This window comes from Ascaphus truei, chromosome 2, assembly GCF_040206685.1.
Source record: "Ascaphus truei isolate aAscTru1 chromosome 2, aAscTru1.hap1, whole genome shotgun sequence".
NCBI lineage: Eukaryota > Metazoa > Chordata > Amphibia > Anura > Ascaphidae > Ascaphus > Ascaphus truei.
Genome location: NC_134484.1, coordinates 296,976,934 through 297,000,257, shown reverse-complemented (window position 1 = coordinate 297,000,257; position 23,324 = coordinate 296,976,934). Strand labels below are relative to the sequence as shown.

At 47.8% G+C, this 23,324-nt stretch overlaps 1 protein-coding gene across 1 annotated transcript in view; it reads left to right on the top strand.

The window, feature by feature from the left end:
* Window positions 1-222: 222 nt before the first annotated feature.
* The window catches only part of NKD2 (NKD inhibitor of Wnt signaling pathway 2), an 81,742-nt gene continuing 58,640 nt past the window's right edge, over window positions 223-23,324 (top strand). Inside the window, exon 1 of the mRNA XM_075586371.1 lies at window positions 223-432. Coding sequence (XP_075442486.1) covers window positions 285-432 — 148 coding nt within the window. The 5' untranslated portion in view covers window positions 223-284. The remainder of the gene's footprint in view (window positions 433-23,324) is intronic.

The window sequence follows — 23,324 nt, the reverse complement described above, 5'->3', positions numbered from 1 at the left end:
CATAACAGATATTTGACTTTAGTGGATGAGTGACATGAACTGCAAAATAGTATTTTCGTTGATTCTTCCAACAGTTAAATAATTAACAAACAGACATTAATTTTTGAGTTGGTGGATGGACATTGTTTCATCAAATAGCCTTTCAAAATGCCATCTATTTTAATATTTATCCCCACCTATAGCAATATTTCCATGCATATCTCTCACATTTTGCAACTGAGTGATAGGTCTATATAATTGAAATTGTTACAAATGAATGAATTAATTGTATTATCTTTTAGGATATGTCTAGTTTGATGCATACCATTTATGAAGTTGTGGATCAGTCCGTAAATCATTCTACCAATAATAGTAGTAAAACTCTCAGAGTAAAACTAACAGTAAGCCCTGAGCCATCAAACAAGAAGAAAGAAAGAGTTAATTCTAGCAAAGGTGAGTATTAGGTACTGTACTAGTTAAGGTACAGTATTTTTAGAACCGTTGTAAAAATCTGTTCTCATACTATAACACTAAATGGTGCTTTGAGTTTATACTAATTTCTGAAAAAATTGTAAGCACTAAAATGAAAGCAGAAATATTCATGCATAAGGCCTTATATGAATAAACTTGACTAGACATTGGTAAAATGAGCATCGGAGAGAAATCGAAATTTAGTTTGGTTGATTAAACTAAAGCATGTTGGCACCTACTGTGGAAAGGAACCTCCTGTGGCACTGAGGTATGAATGGAAGTATGATCTTGTGCAAAAGTTCTTGTCTTGTACTATTAACCTCAGGAAAAGAAGAAAAAATGCAAAAAACACTACAATAGTGTATTACCCAGGGACATAGTATGATAATATAAAGAGCAATTTATTCTATAAAAAATTAGTATAAAACAATTAGTATAAAACAATTAATCAGACAATGATGTCAGACTAAAATACATGTAAAACTTCCATGCGCTTGTGCACTAGGAAGATGAACTGCTCCGCCGTGGTAAAATTGAAATCCTACTCACCGGACGTGAATAAGACATGCGCAATGGTTTAAAAGTCTTTGCATCAGGTAACACCGCTCGCCGTGGGGTGGAATAGCCAGTTGATACGGGAGAATCGCCTTCAATACTCGTAGTCTCCTTGCTGTCAGAGTCCGGTCGATCGGCTCCACTGCTGACGTCACCGCCTGGATGGCACTGCTACGGTGTCCCTGAGAGGCCAAAAAACCTCCAACGCGTTTCGAAACTCCTATTGATGGGTTTCTTCGTCAGTGGAGCCGAGTAGGATTTCAATTTTACCACGGCGGAGCAGTTCATCTTCCTAATGCACAAGCGCATGGAAGTTTTACATGTATTTCAAGTCTGACATCATTGTCTGATTAATTGTTTTATACTAATTGTTTTATACTAATTTTTTATAGAATAAATTGCTCTTTATATTATCATACTATGTCCCTGGGTAATACACTATTGTAGTGTTTTTTGCATTTTGTCTTCTTTTCCTGAGGTTAATAGTACAAGACCAGAACTTTTGCACAAGATCATACTTCCATTCATACCTCAGCGCCACAGGAGGTTCCTTTCCACAGACTTCTCATCTGGTCGGAAGATACCAGATTAACCTTTTGGGCAGCTCAAGGACTACCTTCATTGAACTTTGTATCACAGGTTTTATATCTTTGTTTATCACTGTATTTTGTTCGCACGAGCGCTTTTTGCACTTACTATTTCACCATGTTGGCACCTACACAGATATTAACAACACGTGATTGATCTTTTTTTCCTAAATGGGAAAATACCTAACTATTCTAAATTGCATGCAACAGGAAAACACGTAATCTCTCACTGATTTACTGATTTACTGAAAGCATCCTTGATTTGGAGTCTCAGTGATTTTTATTTGTGTCATTTGTTTTAAACATAGAATGAGTATGCAGGTGTAGTTAGGACAAAAAGATCCCTTAGTGGTGCACTGCAGATATGTACTGTAATGAGATAGTTAAAAATATCATTTTTAATGACAAATTGTTAAAATAATAGGCTGAAAAATATAGTAAAAACCGCAGTAGCTAAATAAAGTGTGCTGGGTACACAGTCTCTTTAGTAAAAGATCACTAGAACAGAGTAATATAATAATATGTATCTGACCAGATAGTTCGAGATCCTATATCAAAGGTCAGTGTGAGACCACTAAGAATAAAGCTGGTGGGTCACAAATAAACCACTTGTATTGTATTGTATTGTATGTCTTTATTTATATAGCGCCATAAGTGTACATAGCGCTTCACAGTAGTAATACATATCATATAAATAACAAATAATATAAATAACAGATCATGGGAATAAGTGCTTCAGACATACTGTAAAAGTAACATTAAGGAAGGAGTCCCTGCTCCGAGGAGCTTACAATCTAATTGGTAGGTAGGGAGAACGTACAGAGACCGTAGGAGGGAATACTAGTAAGTGCGTCTGCAGGGGGCCAAGCTTTATGTGTCATGTGTCCATGATTATCCAGTGCTACTCAAATGCTTCTTTAAGCAGATGTGTCTTAAGGTGAGTCTTAAAGGTGGATAGCGAGGGGGCTAGTCGGGTATTGAGGGGAAGGGCATTCCAGAGGTGTGGGGCAGAAAGTGAGAAAGGTTTAAGGCGGGAGAGAGCGTTAGATACAAAGGGTGTAGAAAGAAGACATCCTTGATGTGGCAGGACGGCCTGTAGCCGAGGTCAGGGAACAGTCCACACGTATAGTTTCAGGATAAATAAAAACGTTCAGTGGTTTTATTTCTCCACAGTAACATAACATGCGGGTACACTGTCCCTTTAACAAAATAAATCCTGCTCCACTTTGGGAGAAAAACTGACTAATAACACAGCAGACCTATCTAGCAGGCTGGCTGGCGAAACCAGAACCAAACCATAAGGGTACTTTAAGCAGTCAGTAAACAAATGAATAATCCTTACTTTAGTTGAAGTAGTCTTTGGTGAAATCCCTCTGGCTAAGGGCTCACGCAGCAGTGTGCTTCTCTCTCTCTCTCTGGCAGCTACTGCCAGTCACATGATCCTTTATCTGCCTTGCTGGCTCTCAGGTGTCAGCTAAAGAGTTCTGATTTCCTAACTTCCACCTGAGTTAACCCTTATGAGTGCTGGATGAAGCACTCAGACATATGTCTCCCAGGCGTAACTGATAGGAGTTGACTTCACTCTGTCACATACCTCCCCTGTTTGTGTGTGGCTAGTGTCCCACACGGCTGAAGCCTGACCCTCCACTCCTTCCATTGACAAAAAATCAGCATTTCCATGGTCCTTTCCAGGTCTATGCTGAATATCAAAAGAGAAGTGTTGGAGGGCAATATACCACCTGGTCAACCTTGGACTTGTGTCCTTCATGGTGTTTAACCACTTCAAGGGCGCATGGTCAGTGACCAGGGTGAAGTGTACTCCGGCGACATAATGTCTCAAGGCCTCAATTGCCCATTTTACAGCGAGGCACTCCTTCTCAATAATGGAATACCTCACTTCCCTTGGGAACAGCTTCCGGCTGATGAACAGTATGGGGTGTTCAACACCATCAAATTGCTGGGACAGCACTGCTCCCAGTCCTACCTCTGAGGCATCCGTCTGGATGATGAAGGGCTCTTTAAAATCTGGGCTCCGAAGAACGGGGCCCTCTGACAGGCACTTTTTTAGCATGTCAAAGGCGTCTTGGCACTCCCAAGACCATTTAACTTGGGTCGGGGCACTCTTTTTTGTCAGATCTGTTAGGGGTGCAGATATTTCTGAAAAATTGGGGATAAACCGCCGGTAATACCCTGCTAACCCCAAAAGGGAGCGGACCTGTGTTTTTGTCTGTGGGGTGGGGACTTCCTTTATGGCGGCCACCTTGCTAGCTAGTGGCCTTACTATCCCTCCCCCAACGGCATAACCCAAGTACTTTGTAGTGGATTTACCCAGGGCACATTTTTTTGGATTTGCAGTGAGCCCTGCTTCTCTTAAGGACATTAGGACTGCCCTTAACCTTTTTATATGAGACTGCCAGTGTCTGCTATAGATGACAATGTCATCCAAGTAGGCTGCGGCATATGCCCTATGGGGTCGTAGTACCTTGTCCATTAACCTTTGGAACGTGGCTGGAGCCCCATGTAACCCAAATGGCATAGTGACGAATTGGTATAAACCGAGAGGGGTGGCGAAGGCAGTTTTGCATTTGGATTCTTCCGCTAGAGGTATCTGCCAATATCCTTTCGTAAGATCTAGGGTGGAGATATACTCTGCTTTACCAAGCGAATCAAGCAATTCATCCACCCTAGGCATTGGATATGCATCAAATCTGGATACAGCATTTACCTTCCGCAGATCCACGCAAAACCTCACCTTCCCATCCGTATGGTTTAGGGACCAACACGATAGGGCTACACCATTCGCTGTGGGACTCCTTGATCACTCCCAATTCCAACATGTCTATTATCTCCCTCTCTACCAGGTCTTTTCGGCCCTCTGGCAATCTATAGGGACGGGACCATACTTTTACGCCAGGTTCTGTCTCAATCCTATGGGACACTAAATCAGTCTGCCCTGGCAGCTCAGAAAAAACATCTGGAAACTGGTCACATACATCAAGTAGGTCTGACCTTTGTTCCGTTGTTAACTGCTCTCCCATGGGAACCTGATGGTCAGTGTACGTACTACCCTTTGGAAGCTTTGGACCCAAATCCGTCTCTCCTTCCCGAGGGTGAATGAACAGCGATCTCATCGTTTTCCAGGGTTTCAGGAGGTTCACGTGGTAGATTTGTTTACCCTTCCTGGACCCTGGTTGAGAGATCTCATAGTTCACCTCCCCGGTGCGGCGGCGAACTTGGAAAGGACCCTGCCACTTCGCAAGGAATTTACTCTCTGATGTCGGTAGTGGTAGTATCACTTGGTCCCCAGGTTGGAAGACCCTCAAGCGAGCATTTTGGTTGTACTGCCTCTCTTGACGTTCTTGAGCAGATTTGAGGTTTTCCTTCGCAAACCGACTTATCATGTCTAGGCGGTTTCTAAGGTCTATGACATACTGAAGGGTATTCTTGGAGGGGGAGGGCTCCTCCTCCCAGGATTCCTTCAGTAGGTCAAGAATACCCCGAGGTTGGCGTCCATATAGGAGCTCAAACGGGGAGAAGCCTGTGGAAGATTGGGGAACTTCCCGTACCGCAAACAACAGGAAAGGGAGAAGTTCATCCCAAGCTCGCTTTTCAGTGTCCACAAACTTCCTAAGCATAGTTTTTAAAGTACGGTTAAATCTCTCTACCAATCCATCAGTCTGAGGATGGTAGACCGAGGTCCGGACGGATTTTACCTCCAATAACTTCAGGACATCCTGCATTAACTTTGCCATGAAATTTGTTCCCTGGTCAGTTAACATTACTTGGGAAAGTCCTACCCTAGAAAACAGTTCTAACAGTTTGTGAGCAACCTGTTTAGCAGTGGCTGATCTCAGAGGGAAGGCCTCAGGATACCTGGTGGCATAATCAACAACAACGAGTATAAATTTATGTCCCTTCGCAGAGGGTTCTAAAGGTCCGACCAGATCTACCCCAATTCTCTCGAATGGGACGGCTACCAAGGGCAGAGGAATCAAAGGAGCCAGCTTCTGTCCTTTTTGGCTAGTTAACTGGCATTCAGGACATGTTTCACGATGTCAACATGTATGCCTGGCCAGTAAAACAGGGACGAGATGCGGTCCGTGGTCTTATCTCTGCCCAAATGACCACCCCATGGGAGAGTATGGGCTAGGGTAAACACTGTTTTAATCAACCCTTTAGGGACTAGCATCTGTCGAATGACCTCCCCTGTTTGTGTAACCTTATTCACACGATATAGTATGTCATTCAACAGTTCAAAATGTGGAAACACTTTTACACCTTGTTCGTCTATTATCTTGTTGTTGACCTGTACCACCTTCTCATATTGTCTAGCCAGAGCTGGGTCCTCCCTCTGCCTCTGACGGAAGTCAGGAAGATCCAGGTCTGGCAACACTCCCGTATCTATCTGTTCCCCACCCTGGTCATCCCCGGCCATGACCTGCAGTCCTTTGGGCTGACTAATGTTACCAAAAGTCCCAGCCTTTCTTAACCAGTCCTCTTTTTCCACACATCTCTGTTTACGTGTCTTTGGGACATGGTGTCTACGGGGGAAAATATCTGGGGAAAAATGGAACAAGTCTCCGGGCTTCTCCGGTACCAGAGAAGTAGGCTCCGTAGGAGTAGGGGCCAACAATGTTTCAAGGTAGGGCCAGTCTCAGCCAAGTAGAACAGGAGCAGGTAGCCAGGGAGCAACTCCCTCTAGTAGGCTAGCCTCTTGATCCTGGATACGCAGTGTAACGTTCGCCGTCGGGTATCTCTTTGTATCCCCATGGATACACTCGATATTCCAAGGAGAGTCATAAGATAGTCTATTGCTTGGAATTAGGCCCTCTAGGATCAGGGTTTTTCCAGAGCCCGAGTCCAGCATGGCGTTTACTTTTGTCCCCTCCAGAGATGCTGGGACTAACCACAGATTGTGGTCCCCTCAGAGACAAGCTGTGGCAGTGGTTCTGTCATATGAACAGTCCATTTCCTCATCTCCTGAGTCCGCAAACTCGGTCATCCGCGGAAGCTCTCGACGGGGCTCGGTGTTTGGACCTCTCCGCTGTTGGATGGGGTCCTCCCTTCTGGTTGGTGGGGTTATCCTCTCCACCGGGTGGGTGACAGGAGTCCAGGTTCTCGGGGAATACTGTGGGTGGCGGCCTCCCTTGAGTGATCCAGTGGCCTCGGACCCAGGATGGGCGTCTCTGCGGGAGTTTGTACCAGGAACCCTCCGAGATGGGATAGGGTCTTCCGATTGGGTTGACTGGATCTCCCGAGATGGCGGGTTGTAGACCTCTCGATTGTCTGCTCTCCTGCCTCTAGTATCACCGGAAGCAACTGGTGTTTGCACCGGCCGTTCCCAGCTATCCTGTTGGGTGTTGTCGCCCAGGAAGTTTTCCACCAAGCGGACCGCTGAATCCAGGGAAAATGCAACGTGTCTTTTTACCCAGGAGTGGGAGGAGGAGGGCAGTATCTGTATGAACTGCTCGAGCACAAACTGTTCAAGGATCTCTGCCTTGTCATGTTTTTCCTGTTGTATCAACCTGGCACATAAGTCTACTAAGTGGTGGGCAACGACCCGGGGTCTGTCTCGGTTTGTATATTTCACTGTCCGGAACCGCTGTCGGTAGGTCTCTGGCGTGAGGCCTAGGCGATCCAGAATAGCAGCCTTTAGTTTCTGATAGTCCATGGCCTCGTCCGCTGGAAGAGCCTGGTAGGCTGCCTGAGCTTCCCCTATGAGGAGTGGAGCCAGAGTCGTTACCCAGCGATCAACTGTCCAGCCGTGGGCCATGGCTACCCTTTCAAAAGTGAGGAGAAATGACTCTGGGTCTTCGTTTGGCTTCATTTTAGGCAACATCACCGGTGGGTTATTTGGAATCCCTGGTCTGCTTGGGGTTGGGCCTTCAACCAGCAGTTGGAGTAGCTTTTCCTCTCGCCGGGCCTGTTGCTCATCTTGCTGGGCTTGTCGCTCAGCTTGCTGGGTTTGTCGCTCATCTTGCTGGGCTTGTCGCTCTGCTTGCTTCTCTGCTAGCTGGAGCTGTTGCTCAAGGAACTGAGAAATTTTTTTCTTGTGGCCCTTCAGATACAGGGGCCGTCCGACATCCCACTTCTGACACCACCTGTGGCAGGACAGCCTGTAGCCGAGGTCAGGGAACAGTCCACACGTATAGTTTGAGGATAAATAAAAACGTTCAGTGGCTTTATTTCTCCACAGTAACATAACATGCGGGTACACTGTCCCTTTAACAAAATAAATCCTGCTCCACTTTGGGAGAAAAACTGACTAATAACACAGCAGACCTATCTAGCAGGCTGGCTGGCGAAACCAGAACCAAACCATAAGGGTACTTTAAGCAGTCAGTAAACAAATGAATAATCCTTACTTTAGTTGAAGTAGTCTTTGGTGAAATCCCTCTGGCTAATGGCTCACGCAGCAGTGTGCTTCTCTCTCTCTCTCTCTGGCAGCTACTGCCAGTCACATGATCCTTTATCTACCTTGCTGGCTCTCAGGTGTCAGCTAAAGAGTTCTGATTTCCTAACTTCCACCTGAGTTAACCCTTAAGAGTGCTGGATGAAGCACTCAGACATATGTTTCCCAGGCATAACTGATAGGAGTTGACTTCACTCTGTCACACTTGAGAAGAACGCAAGAGTCGGGATGGTGCATAGTGAGAAATTAGGGCTGAGATGTAACGAGGGGCAGAAGAATGTAAAGCTTTAAAAGTGAGCGGGAGAATTGAGTGTGAGATACGTGATTTAATCGGAAGCCAGGAGAGGGATTTCAGGAGGGGAGATGCGGAGACAGATTTAGGAAAGAGTAGAGTGATTCTGGCAGCAGCGTTTAGGATAGATTGTAGGGGAGACAGGTGAGAGGTAGGAAGGCCGGACAGCAGGTGGTTGCAGTAATTGAGACGTGAGAGAATGAGGGCCTGAGTCAGAGTTTTAGCAGTTGAGTAACAGAGGAAAGGGCGTATCTTTGTGATATTGCGGAGGAAAAAGCGACAAGTTTTAGAAACGTTTTGAATATGAGAGGAGAATGAGAGAGAGGAATCAAGTGTGACCCCTAGGCAGCGTCTTTGGGCTACTGGGTGAATGATCGTATTTCCAATAGCAATGTGGAAGGAGGTAGTAGGGCCAGGTTTGGGAGGAAGTATAAGGAGCTCTGTTTTTGCCATGTTAAGTTTCAGTCGGCGGATGGCCATCCAGGATGATATTCCAGAGAGGCATTCAGAAACTTTGGTCTGTATAGCAGGTGTAAGGTCAGGGGTTGAAAGGTAAATTTGTGTGTCGTCAGCATAGAGGTGATATTTAAACCCAAAAGATGTGATTAGGTCACCTAGAGAGAGTGTGTAGAGAGAAAAGAGAAGGGGTCTGTGACAGGGTGAAGTCAACCCCTATCAGTTATGCCTGGGAAACATATGTCTGAGTGCTTCATCCAGCACTCATAAGGGTTAACTCAGGTGGAAGCTAGCTAATCATGATGTAAGCTGACACCTGAGAGCCAGCAATGTAGATAAGGATCTTGTTACCAGCAGTACCTGCCTGTCTCAGATGAGAGCAGATGGATAGATGTGCTGCTAGCCAGAAGGATACAGCACACTACTTACTGCAGCCAAAGTAAGATTTCTTTCATTTGTTTGCATGACTGCTTAAAAAGACTCTTATGGTTTGGGTATGGTTTAGCCAGCCAGCCTGCTAGCTAGGACTGCTGTTTTAGTCAGTTTTCTCCCAACGTGGAGCAGGATTTATTTGCTTAAAGGGACAGTGTACCCGCATGTTATGTTGCTGTGGAGAAATAAAGCCACTGAACGTTTTCATTTATCCTGAAACTACACGTGTGGACTGTTCCCTGACCTCGGCTACAGGCCGTCCTGCCACAGGGTCCCAGGACAGAGCCCTGGGGTACCCCCACAGAGAGATCAATAGAGGAGGAGAAGGTGTTAGCAAAAGAGACACTGAAGGTACGATGGGAGAGGTAAGAGGAGATCCAGGATAAAGCTTTGTTCCGAATACCAAGAGTATGGAGAATGTGAAGGAGAAGAGGGTGGTCCACGGTGTCGAATGCTGCAGAGAGGTCGAGTAATATGAGCAGAGTGTAATGACCTCTGTCTTTGGCAGCGTGGAGGTCATCAGTTATTTTAGTAAGGGCTGTTTCAGTAGAGTGAGCAGTGTGGAAGCCAGATTGTAGAGGGTCTAGGAGAGAATAGGTGTTGAGAAAGTGAAGCAATCGAGAGAATACAAGACGTTCAAGGAGTTTGGAGGCAAAAGGCAGGAGGGAGACAGGTCGATAGTTAGAAGGACAGGTATCTGCACTTGTTCTTAAACAACCCTCCTTTTGTATTAGATCCGTAGAATTAGAGTCCGTCTATAAAAGACAGCTACCTGATATATGTTCATAAAAAATATTTTTGAGTGTTATGTAGTGACTAATATTCAGAATTGTTGATGTGGGTATGATAACTATTAAGCACTCTGAGATGAATGCTTGAACTATGACTGCTAGGCAGAAATAGCCTGCTGTCTGAGAGGTACAGAGCCCTGGCTCTTATAATGTTCTAGCGGAGTTACATACATTGTGGTTATTAGGATACAAAATAATACCTACACATAACCAGGTATGGGTGATACAGCTGTATCAGATGTTATGCGTACCGATATAGGATGTTAGAACCGTCCTTTCGGCACAACAGTTTATAGGCTCGAGACACACACTTTTTAACCCCTGGCTCCAGGAATGAGCCACCTATTTTACGGTAACAAAAAGCAGGTGTGAGCAAAGTATAAAGAGATATCCCTCTGTATTAATTAGGATGAACTCATGCCGAGTTTGGTTGTGATTACGTATTAAGTTCACAGTTTGATACAGTAAACCGTGTCCTAAAAGTGTAACCACTTAGAGAGATGAGCAATCCTGATCCTGGATATGTCCGTATAAATGAGCTTAGCTAAATTGATTAATCCATTTTATACCGAGCAATTAGTGTGACAGCAGTGCCAAGTGGGGGCTTAGTGGTCTAAATAACCCCTATGGGGGTTAAGCTGATTTATAGTTACGATGGTGTTGCTTTAGAACCGGGTTGGTAACACTATCGTTGTCCCTGTATATGATTGATTGAACTAGGAACCCTGGAGGTAACTCTGTGGTAATACTTGAACGATCGTGTCCATGGGAACCGGGGAAGGATCTTCTTAGCTTGGAGCCGGGGAGGTAGCTGGGTCACTGCCTCTACAATGAACGGGTCCACATAGAGCCAGAGTGACAATTCAAACCGTGTACTTGCTGTGATCGTGAGGGTATAGCACGGTGAGATAGATCTATAACAGCCCCTTGCGCATAGAGGCTGCCATGTGTTTAGAGAAAGCTTCTCTGGTAATGTAGTATATATATATCCATATACCCGCTAGTTCACTTTGTTGTGAACCAGTGGTGTCTTATAAGGACTATCCCTGCCGTATAATGCCATGCCCAGGTCTAATAATGATATCCCCACCGAGAGGTGTTGTAAGCCGCGATACTGCGAGACACAGTGGACTATGATCGTATGTGTGGGGCTTATGCGTGCAGCCCCGTTGTGGATGGATGAACCAGAGTACTGTCTAGTGTGTCGATGTCAGCGGTGGCTATGCCAGTGTAACGCGTAGCTCACCACAAGCAAAGCGCAACTGCGGTGCTGAGGTAGGGGATTGGATAACGCCGATCCACGGCCACGCGGGCGCACCTAGGATGTAGAGTAGTCGTTCAAGCCAGGTCAGGGTTATAGATTGGAGAATGGTTAAGGTACTTGCCAAGTTCAGGAGTGGAGAGTTTCGGATCGTCGTAGTTCGTAATAGGTTCAGGATTGGAGAGTATCGGATAGTCGGGGTACATAGCCAGGTTCAGGATAGGAGAATGTAGGATCGTTGGAGTACTTAGCCAAGGTCAGGGCTGGAGACTGGAGAATCATCGTACAAGCCGGATCAAGAATAGAGAGAAGCAGAGTCCAAGGAACTAGCAGGGTTCAGGCAACAAGAGGTTAAACAGGATACAAGGCAAGGCAGAATTCAGCAACAAGGATGTGGCAAGGCACAGTGTCACAATGACTATGCTCAGCAATGACTGATTGCAGACTGAGGGTATATATAGGAAGAGCCTATAGACACAAGTGTTCCCTATGATGCAACCTAATAATGGTTGAGGGTGGAACTGCTTGCTTGCTATCCTGTGAGCGTCACGGAGGCCAGGGGGCAAAGTTTAGAGCGTGCGTCACTCCAACGCTGATTACTGGGACCAGAGGGGGCGGAGCCAGTCACGCGCCGACCCGCGTGTGTCACGGAGGACAGAACTGCGCCTACGCCAACGTCAGAGGCGTCGACCTCAAGGGTTAAAGGAAGCTTGGGATCAGGGTGAATGAGAATGGGGGCAGATACAAAAGATCTTTTGAGACGAGCGAAAGACTGGAGAGCAGCAGTAGACCAAGATGCAGGGTCAGCTCCCTTCTCGGTCAATTCAGTAAGTGGGGCCGCAAGAGAGGAAATTTTTGGGATAAATCTCCGATAATAGTTCGAAAACCCAAGGAAGCGCTATACAGCCTTCAGGGTGATAGGCTGTGGCCACTCTAGGACGGCTTTGACCTTGGCGGGATCCAATGGTGAGCCCGGAATCAGAAATGATGTAACCTAGGAATGTTGTGGATGTTTGATGAAAATGACATTTTTACAGTTTGGCAAAAAGTTTGTTCTGGCGTAAGCGAAGGAGCACCTGTTTCACGTGAGAGATGTGTTCCTGTCTAGATTTGGAAAAAATCAAAATGTCATCAAGATAAACGATTACAAAGGAGTTGAGGAGATCTCTGAAAATGTCATTTACGTAGTCCTGAAACACAGCTGGGGCATTGCCCAGACCAAAGGACATGACCAAGTACTCATAATGACCGTTTCTGGTGTTAAAGGCCGTCTTCCATTCATCACCATGGCGGATCCTGACCAGATTATAAGCACCACGTAGGTCCAACTTTGAAATTTTTTTAGCTCCTTATAATCGATCAAACAGTTCGTTGATAAGGAGCAAGGGATAATGTTTTTTTTTACGGTAATTTTATTAAGGGACTGATAGTCTATGCAAGGGCGTAGGAATCCGTCCTTCTTCTTCACAAAGAAAAACCCTGTGCCCGCAGGAGAGGTGGATTTCCTGATAAACCCCTTCTGTAAGTTTTCCTCAATATATTCTTTCATTGCCTTGGTTTCTGGCATAGACAACGGATAAGAAGTCCCTCTGGAGGGTGTAGTGCCTGGAAGCAGATCGATGGGACAATTGAACGGGCGATGAAGGGGCAGAACATCTGATCGGACCTTATCAAAGACGTCCTGAAACTCAGCGTACTCGTCTGGCAATTGTACCTTCTCTTTCTCCTTCTCCTGCTCCTCGGACACGTTGGTACATCCGATACTAATTGCCTCCAGAATGCAATTCTTCTAGCAAAATGTCCTCCATTGGATGGGTTCCTTGTTGAGCCAATCAACCCGAGGGTTGTGAATCTGTAGCCAGGGTAGCCCGAGGATCACGCTGATAGCAGGAGTATGAATAACATTCAATTGGATCTTTTCCAGGTGTGTGTCTTGCACCCTGAGTTGTAGCACCTCTGTCTCCAGGGAGATAAATGCCGGCTGCAGAGGTCTTCCGTCAATGGCTTCAAGAACGATGGGCTTCTTTTTGTGCCTGGAAGGAACCAGATGGTGTTCCATGAAAGCTTGATCTATGAAGTTTCCACCGGCACTTGAATCGATGAAAGCAAGTGTACAGTAGATACTTGAAAGCCCTCCCCAAAGAGTGTAATGGGGACAAGAATGCGAGACGTGTTATCAGTATAGATAGGGGAGAGAAAAAGGGTTCCCAATTAGACACCCCTAGGACTCATGGGAAGCTTGCGTTTCCTGACTTTGGGGACAAAAATAGGCAAAGTGTCCTGAAACACCGCAGTGAAGACATAGGCCAGCGGTTTTGTGGCATAATTTCTCAGATTTGGAAAGACTGCTACCTCCTATTTGCATAGGTTCCGACATATCTGGAGTAGAGGCCTCAGTGGAGCTCACCTGACCAGGATTGATCCGTGCCAGAATAGTATGGTGGTGAACCTTCTCTGAACGTTTCTCCAGGAGGCGACGATCCACCTTGATACACACAGCAATGAGCTCCTCCAAATCGGTGGGGCGGTCGTAGGCTGCCAGTTCATCCTTCAAGGTTTCCGATAAAGCTTGCCAAAAGGCTGCGGCCAGGGCTACGTCGTTCCAGTCAGTCTCAGCAGCGAAAGTTCTGAACTCAAGAGTGTATTTGGTGACTGAACGACTGCGTTGGGAGACATGGAAAAGTGCAGAGGCAGCACATACCTTAAACCCAGCAAAGAGCGTACATGAGTTTTTGTTTGGGGGGTCAGAACTTCTTTCAGGGCAGCTACCTTGTCGGCTAGTGGCCTTACTTTTCCACCTCCCACTGCATACCCTAAGTACTTGGTTTCCTCCTTGCCTAAGGCACATTTCTTAGGGTTGGCTGTGAGCCCTGCCTCTCTTAGAGATTTGAGGACCGCTTTCAGTCTATTTAGATGGGCCCGCCAGTGTTTACTATAAATGACAATGTCATCTAGGTAGGCTGCGGCATAAGCCCTATGAGGTCTCAGCACTTTATCCATGAGTCTCTGAAATGTGGCTGGGGCTCCATGCAGTCCAAATGGCATTGTCACAAACTGGTATAAACCCATGGGAGTGGCAACGGCTGTTTTGCACTTGGACTTTTCCTCTAAAGGTATTTGCCAGTATCGTTTTGTTAAGTCCAGCGTGGATATATATTACGCGTTACCAAGGGCGTCAATTAACTCGTCCACCCTTGGCATCGGATATGCGTCAAACTTGGATACCGCATTGACCTTTCGGAGGTCCACACAAAATCTTACCTTCCCATCAGGTTTAGGGACCATAATTAGTGGACTACACCACTCACTGCATGATTCCTCAATCACGCCTAAGTGTAAAATTTCTTGTACCTCCTTCTCTACCAGGGCCTTACGGCTTTCAGGCAACCTGTAAGACCGGGAACGTACATTTACCCCAGGTGCTGTCTCTATCACATGTGAAACTAAATTAGTTTGCCCTGGTAAATCAGAAAAAACATAATTGAATTGTGTAATTAATTCTAACAAGTCCCCTTTTTGTTCAGAGGATAATTGTCTACCCATTGGGATTTTCTCGTCACCACAGATGTTCCCCCGTGGGGGCTGAGGACCCAGGTCCGTTTCCTCCTCCACCAGGTGGATGAATAGAGACTGCTGCACCTTCCAGGGTTTCAGCAAGTTCACATGGTAAATTTGTTTACCCTTCCTGGACCCTGGTTGAGTGATCTCGTAATCCACATCACCCGTGCGGCGGAGTACTTCGAATGGGCCCTGCCATTTGGCTAGGAGTTTGCTCTCACAACTGGGTAACAATAACACCACCTGATCTCCTGGGTGAAACACTCTCATATGAGCATTTTGATTGTAATGTCTCTCCTGACTGTCCTGGGTTGATCTAAGATTCTCCCTAGCAAAATGGCCGACCATATCTAGGTGCTTCCTAAGTTCCAATACATATTGCAGGGTATTCTTAGAAGGGGACCGCTGTTCCTCCCAGGACTCCTTTAGGAGGTCTAGGATACCCCGGGGTTGGCGGCCATACAGCAGTTCAAATGGAGAGAATCCCGTGGAGGCCTGGGGAATTTCCCGCACTGCAAACAGCAGAAAAGGGAGAAGTTCATCCCAGGCTCTCTTCTCTGAATCTACAAATTTCCTCAACATCCCTTTTAGAGTTCGGTTAAATCTTTCCACCAATCCGTCAGTCTGTGGATGGTAGACCGATGTCCGAACATACTTGACCTCTAGTAACTTTAAGACATCCTGCATCAGTTTAGCCATGAAATTTGTACCTTGGTCTGTCAACATAACCTGGGGAAGTCCAACCCGTGAGAACAGTTCAACCAACTTGTTGGCTACTTGCTTCGCCATTGCTGTTCTCAGGGGGAACGCCTCAGGATATCTTGTTGCATAGTCAACTATTACAAGAATAAACCTGTGTCCTTTCGCAGAAGGTTCTAGAGGTCCTACCAAGTCTACCCCAATCCTCTTAAAAGGGAACTGACGCCAAGGGTAGAGGAACCAAAGGGGCTGGTTTTTGTCCCTTCGGACTAGTTAGCTTGCACTCCGGACATGCCACACATAACTTAGCAATATCACTATGCATCCCTGGCCAATAGAATCAGGACGAAATACGGTCCAATGTTTTATCCATACCAAGGTGACCACCCCAAGGGACAGTATGGGCTAGAGTGAACACAGATTTAACTACACCTTGGGAACCAATATCTGTCTGGTGACCTCCCCTGTTTGTGTCTGCCTATTCACCCTATACAGGATATAATTTGATAATTCAAAATGGGGGAATACTATCACCCCCTGTGCATTCAATATCTGCTCATCAATTTTTACAACTTTATCATATTGTCTAGCAAAGACTGGGTCTTCCCTTGGCCTCTGGCGAAATTCAGGGAGGTATAGGTCTGGTAAATCTCCAGGGCCCATATCCCCCTCCGTCTGGCCATCCCCAGCCATCACTTGTGACTTCTGGCTACTAGAATGGTCACCTTGAGACCCAGATTTCTGCAACCAGTCCTGTTTGTCAGAGTGTCTTTGCTTCCGAGTCTTTTGAACCCGCTGTCTACTGGGGAAAAGGTCTGCCGAGAAGGGGAACAGTTTACCATGGTTCTCCTGAGCCATAGAATAAGGCTCCTCGTGAGAGACTGGAGCCATTAGGTCTGAAAAGAAAGGCCAGTCCCGGCCGAGCACAACGGGGGCAGGGAGCCAAGGAGCGACTCCTATTTCGAGGTAGGCCTCCTGACCTTTTACCTGTTGCCGGATTTTGGCCGTCGGATACCATTTTACATCGCCGTGTATACATTCTATACTCCATGGGGAGTCAAAAGAACACATGTTAGGCGGTAACAGTTCCTGGAAGACCAGAGTTTTCCCAGAGCCCGAATCTACAAGGGCCTGGACGGTTTTACCCCCAACCTGGGCTTGAAGTAGCCAGGGCTTGTAATTTTCTCCGGTGAAGGCCGAGGCGACGGTCCTGTTGAAGGAACAATCCATCTGTGGACAGTCCACGTAACGGTGGCCTTGTTCTCCGCAGGCAGAACATGGAGAGGGTTCCCTCGCCGGAGGGTGACGCGGATATCGCTCAGCTGGGCCGGATACTGGAGATCAGGCTTCCGATGGGTCCTGTGTGCGACGTCCTCCAAAGTTCCTCTCATGTGGCGACGAGTCAACATCAGGAAGTGGAGGAGGTTCTCGGCGGTGACCGGCATTTAGACCTCTCCTTTGTTGGAAGGAGTGCTCTTTCCGTGGAACTTGGCGGTGGCGTATGGATGGTCCGTAGTTTCCCTGTTGCTCCGGTCTCCCTCTTTGGGCGTCCACAAGTGCCTGTGTAGTCGGATCCGTCCCGTCCCGGACACTCGCCTGGTCCTCGGCCCCAAGGAAGTTCTCAACGAGTCGAACCACCAAAGCTAGGGTTTCAGCAGCATGGCGTTTTACCCAAGAGCGTGCGGAAGGGGGTATTACCTGTAGGAATTGTTCCAAAACAACTTGCTCAAGAATTACCTCCTTAGTGCGCTCCTCGGGTTGTATCCAGCGAGTACACAAGTCCAATAACCGCTGAGCGTGGACCCGGGGTCTCATCTTAGCGGTATTTTTCAGGCTCCGGAACTGCTGCCAGTAGGTCTCTGGGGTCAGACCTAAGCGATCCAGTATGGCAGTGTAAGAGACGTGTTCAGAGGTACGCAATGGAGACTGTTTTTTTTTCCTTTATTGGAGGCATATAAAAGGAATACAAACAGTGGTTACAATCGGGTCAAAACACAGAGCGTCAAAGTCATTGGCACATGACTGTTGGGTATATCGGATGCCTCAATAAATCCTTTTCCTGATTATATATGAGAAAGAGGGGGGGACAGAGGGTGGGAAGATAGGTGGGGACGACAAGAAGAGGGGGAGGAGGGGGGGGGGAAGGGTAGGGGGTCTCTTCGATCGTTCCCAGGCTATGGTTGTTTAGTTATTGGCTAGAACCTGTGGCAGGGGTGGGGCTCTTGAGTCGGGCCAGGGTTCCCAAGTGTTGTAAAATTGGGGCATTTTTTGTTTCAGCATGGCCGTGAGTCTTTCCATGTTCATAACCATGTTTATCCTATTCACAACTGTCCTCCTTGAGGGTGCCTTTACTTGCTTCCAGGCCGCCGCGACTGAGCATCTCGCCGCCGTTAGTATGGCGGAGGTCAGCCTGGTCATGGGGGCTGGGAGGTCCTCTATTGGTTTGCCCAGCACGTATGTCAGGGTGTCCAGGGGGATCTCCATACCTAGGGTATCATCAAGGAGTCTTTGGTTTCTGGTCCAGAACTTCTAGATCTCCGGACATGACCACCAAATATGGGTCATGTCACCCCTTTGACCACATCCTCTCCAACACAGGTCGTCCGTGCCGGGGAAAATCTGGCTCAGTCTGCTCAGGGTCAGGTACCACTGAAATAGTATTTTATAGATGTTTTCTTTTGTGACGGTACAAATTGAAGTTTTGGAAGCTGCTTCCCAGACGTCCTCCCAGTCCTCAAGGTCTATTGGTGTGTTGAGGTCTGCACACCATTTTTGCATGTAGGTATGTGTGGGTAGGGGGAGGTAGGTCTCGGTTATTTTGTAGATTCCCGAAATTAGTCCTTTCTGGTATTCTCTTATTCGACAGAGGGACTCAAATCTGGTCTGCGGGGGGAATTTCGAGGTCGGGGATAGAGCTCCAAGGAAATGCCTTACCTGTAGGAATTTGAATATGGGGAGATTGGGGGCTGTAAATTTAGTTTTGAGCTCTTGGAAGGACAGAGCTTCGTCATTCTCCAGCAGATCCGCAACCATGCTAATGTCTAGGTCCTGAAATTGACCGAACTGGGTTCGGGAGCACCCAGGAGGGAATTCTGGGTTCCCGAGTATGGGGGTGAGTTGGGAGGGGGATGAAGTTAGGCCATATTTCCCTCTGTTCTTGAACCAAGTGGACCACGTGCATTTCATTGCTCCAAGCTCAAGCTTCTGAGGTCTTTTTTCCTTGTACTCTTGGGACCATAATAATACCGGGAGGGGGATGGGGGATGCGTGGTGTGACTATTTCTAGCCAGCAGTTACAGCTCGGGGGGTTGTTTCAAACCACTGCTTGCCTGAGCTGGGCTGCTTGGTAGTATCTAACCACGTCAGGGACCCCCAGTCCTCCTCTTGTCTTTGCGGACAGGAGTACCGACCTCGGGACTCTAGGTTTACGTTGTCTCCATATATAACGTAGGATATGTGATAGTATATTTCTTAATTCGGCTAGAGGAACTGGGACTGGAAGTGTTTGGAAATAATACAATAGGCGGGGGAGGATATTCATTTTAGCGGAGACAATTCTGCCAAACCAGGAGATCTGGTATGTGTTCCAAGCGTCTAGGTCCCTTTTGATTTGGTCAAATAGGGGGGGTAGTTTGCTCTGTACAGTAAACTGTATGAACTAGTGATTTTTATTCCCAAGTATTGGGGGGAGAATAGGGTTTAGCCTGTTTGCAAGGATTTTGCTGAAGAGTTTAAGGTCTGTGTTAAGCAGGGAGATCGGTCTGTAATTACCGCATTGTAGCGGGTCCCTTCCTTCCTTATGAATAATGGCTAAGGTGGCAGCTGAAATTGTGCCCGGAAGCGGTTCTCCTTCTAAAAAGGAGTTGAACATATCAATTAGGTAAGGGGAAAGGGACGATATGATTTTTTTGTAGTAGGCGTTCGAAAAGCCGTCTGGGCCTGGGGTTTTGGCTATTTTAAGAGAGCTTATGGCTTGGGTCAGTTCCTCCTGCGAGATTTTGTGGTTCAGGGCTGTGAGCTCCTCTTCAGTGAGAGAGAGTAGATTGCATCGCGCCAGAAATTGCGAGGCAATATCTGCGGTGTCTTTTTCTAGGTTAGGGGGGTGGAGATTATAAAGGTCTGTGTAGAAATTTGCAAATTCCTGAGTGATTTCTTTCTCCACATAGGTAATCTGGCCGCTTTTTGTGCGGATCCTCGTGATTTGGGCTTTTGCCTTAATACCTCTTAATTTTGACGCTAGGAGTTTGTCTGCCTTATTGCCCCTATTGTAGAACCTTTGGTTGGTCCATTTGAGCGCTCTCTCTACTGTACCTCTACTAATTGGGATAATTTTAGCTCAGATCTTGTTTTGTCAAGTGTTCTGAATAGTCTTTTGGAGGGGGCCTTTTTGTGTTGTTGTTCGAGGGCTAGTATCTTATCCGTTAGTGCTTTTTGTACTTTTAGCTTGGTTTTTTTTTTGTGGGATGCTAGAGAGATTAGGTCTCCTCTGATTGTAGCATTGTGGGCTTCCCAGAGCGTTGACGCTGCTGAGACTGACCCTCTATTTATTTCAAAGAATGAGGCAAATTTTCGCTTAATTGATTCCACGACTTGCGGGTCATTGAGGAGGGAGTCATTAAGTTTCCATTTATACGTGGAGCTCTTAAAAAAAGGCAGAGAGAGGGTCAATTCGACTGGGGCATGGTCAGACCACGTAATTGGGCCTATGTTGGAGTGGGAGGCCGCCTGGAGAACGTTTGTGGTGCCAAGCAAATAGTCGATCCGCGAGTAAGACTGATGTGGGGCTGAAAAGAACGTGTAGTCCCTCTGGCCTATGTGCTGGGCCCTCCAAATGTCTGTGAGGGAAAAGTTATGTAAGATCTCTCTGAACTTTTTCGCTTTTTGCTGAGTCTGGGCTGTGTGGGTGGTAGTGGGCATATTAAATTTGTCTTGGTCAGGTGAGAGAACCATATTAAGGTCCCCGACCAGTAGCAGGGAGGCAAGTATTGATTGGTCTACGGAGTCCAGAAGGTCCTGTATGAAGTGAACCTGGTTTTCGTTGGGGGCATATACGTTAATGATAGAGATTGGAGTTCCTGACAGGGAGCCCTGCAGAAGTAGGTACCTTCCCTCCGGGTCTCTAGTTATATTAGCGGGGACAAAGGGGACATTGTTTTTTATCAGTACAGCGACTCCTCTTTTTTTAATGGGGGATGAGACATAGAAGGCCTGAGGAAAGGCGTGTTTGAACGTATTAGGGGGGTCGTTTGAATTAAAGTGGGTTTCTTGAATACAGATAATGTCGCCCTTGGTTTTTCTAAGTTCCTGTAGTGCTAATTTGCGTTTCTTAACTGAGTTGAGGCCCTTAACATTAAGGGAGATAATTTTAATTGACGACATTATTTGGGGGGATTATTCCCAGATTTGAGTATTCTTGGCCCTGTGTGTTTCCCATGACGGGGGTGATTTGTTTCCTTAAGGGGGGGGAGAGGGTGGCCATGTTTCCTGCCTCATGGTCCTCACTGATGAGAGAGATTGGGGAGAGGGGGAGGGGCCTGGGAGGGGGAGGGGGGGAAGGGGGGAAGACACACATGGGGAGAAAGAGAAGCGGGCTTTAGGGGAGCCCAAGAGTAATTTCCATTAGCACCATTGTGCAAAGGAAGGGGGTTCAGAACCCCTTCCGGGGCGCCAATCATGGGGCACTGCCAGGCTGGGAGGTCCAACACCCTCCATAACTGGGTTAACTGGGGAGTCTGCCTGTGGCCGTGGAGGGGGGGATAACTCGGGAGAACTACGTACATTCCCAAAGGTGGGACAGCGTGGTGTTGGGGGAAGGGGGTAGCTCTTTGAGCCTATTAACTTTTGGACACCTTAGTGTTGGAAAGGGGGAGGACATAGCATTAGTTGAGGTGGAACTCATTTACATCATGATACAACCAATTTTAGAACAGGGAGCTCTGGGGGGTGCCGAGAACTACTGAAACGAGCTTAGTCTGTCGTATTGATCCAATTGCGCTAGGGATAGGGGGGGAAGAGAGGGGTGGGTGAGAAAGGGGGGGGAGGGGGGCGCGGGAGAGGAGGGTTGGGGAGAGGGGAGGGTTGGGGAGAGGGGAGGGGGGAAGGGGGACGTATTCGCGGGGACTTGGCTTTGTGGCAAATGCAACACTTTATATTCAGATTATAGTCCTTCTCGTTCTGGGGGGGGGGGGGGATCGGTCGTGGAGCATAGAATGGGGGTACACGGGGAGTACAGCCAGTCTTGCGGTATTGGCTATACACAGTACCTTTGAAGCGGGCTTGAAGCGGGATATGGGGGTGAACGTTGAACCGGGCAGGGGGAAAAAGGGAGGGGGTGGGGAGGGGTGGGGAGGGGTTGGGGGTAAGCTTGGATTATACGACCTTTCCTCGGAGGCTGGTAGCAGGGGGAATCAGTCCTCTGCCCCGAGGTTCTGGATTTGCGCCGCAGCTTAGAGTCTTACAGTCCGGGAGGGATACCCAGCTGCTCTGTCCGGGCTGTTGGGGGTCGGGGAGATGGGCTCCGTGGGAGGGGAGGTTCTGCATATTGTTCAGCCCAGTGTATCTTGCCCGTTATGACCCCCCCTCTTCTGGGCTGTCGGAAACGTTGATCGGTGTGGTGCGTTAGACAGCTGTCACGTGCTAATCCTGGTCTGTCGTTGCGGAAGGAAGGAAGGTCCCGCGGCACCGTGTCTCATCGGCTGATCCTCGGGGATGGCTCATCTGCGCTGAAGGATGGACGTCAGCCGAGGCGTGATGTGGAGGTAGCGGGTGCGAGGGGGTGAGACAGAGCGAGGTAAGGAGGGGGGAGAGGGGGGTGGGGAGATGTGCTCGGGGCTGTTCGGGAGTAGGACCTTGTGCGGGGGAGGGGGGACGGGGGGGGTGGGAGGGGGGGTTAGTAGATCCAGCCAGATTGTTTCTTTAATGGCTCAGGAATTAGTGCAGGAATGAGTTGGTGGAGGTGAGTGGGTTGTTGGATATGGGGGTAGCCAGGTGGGGGTGCAGGGATGATAGGGCCGTTCGGGACACAGCTGTGTGGTGGTAGACTCAGTGGACCCTCTGGTTAGCGAGTCGTTCTGATGTTCGTGGAGTTTCCACGGACTCCGGTCGTGCCTCACGGGGGGGGGGGGCGTTCCTCTTCTCGCGGAAGGGTGATGCCGATGGCTTTTAGGAAATCATTGGTGTCCTCAGGGTCCGAAATAGTGTAAAATCTTCCGTTCCTTGGGACTATTAGTTTGAAGGGGAAGCCCCAATGGTAGGTGACTCCCCGGTCTCGTAGGAGAGTCGTGAGGGGCTTCATCTCCTTCCTCTTCATGACCGTGGTCCTGGATAGGTCACTGTAAATCTGGACAGTATAATCATCTATTTTGACATCTCCAGCTCTTCTCGCGGCCGCCGATATCTTTTCTTTCGCGGTGTAGACGTGGAATTTCGCGATCACGTCCCTAGAGCGGTTAGGGTCAGGGGATTTTGGACCGAGGGCTCTGTGTGCTCTGTCGAGCTGGAGATCATGCTCGGACAGTTCAGGAACCAAGTTTAGGAAGAGTTTTTTAAGGTAAGGCTGGATGGATTCTGGTGGGACTGATTCAGGTATTCCTCTGAATCGTAGGTTCTGCCTACGGTCCCGATTTTCGTGGTCCTCAAGGGCGTTTTTGAGGTCAGCAATCTCGTGCCCCATCCTTGCCATGTCATCCTCCGTATTAGAGTGGGCTGTCGAGATGTGCCTCAACTGCCTCGGTCCTTGCGGTTAGGGTGCTCAGATCCGTCCTGATGTCACGTAGGACCGTCTCCAAGTCCTCCAGAAATCCCCTCCTCATCCTGAGGAGTAGAGACTCCA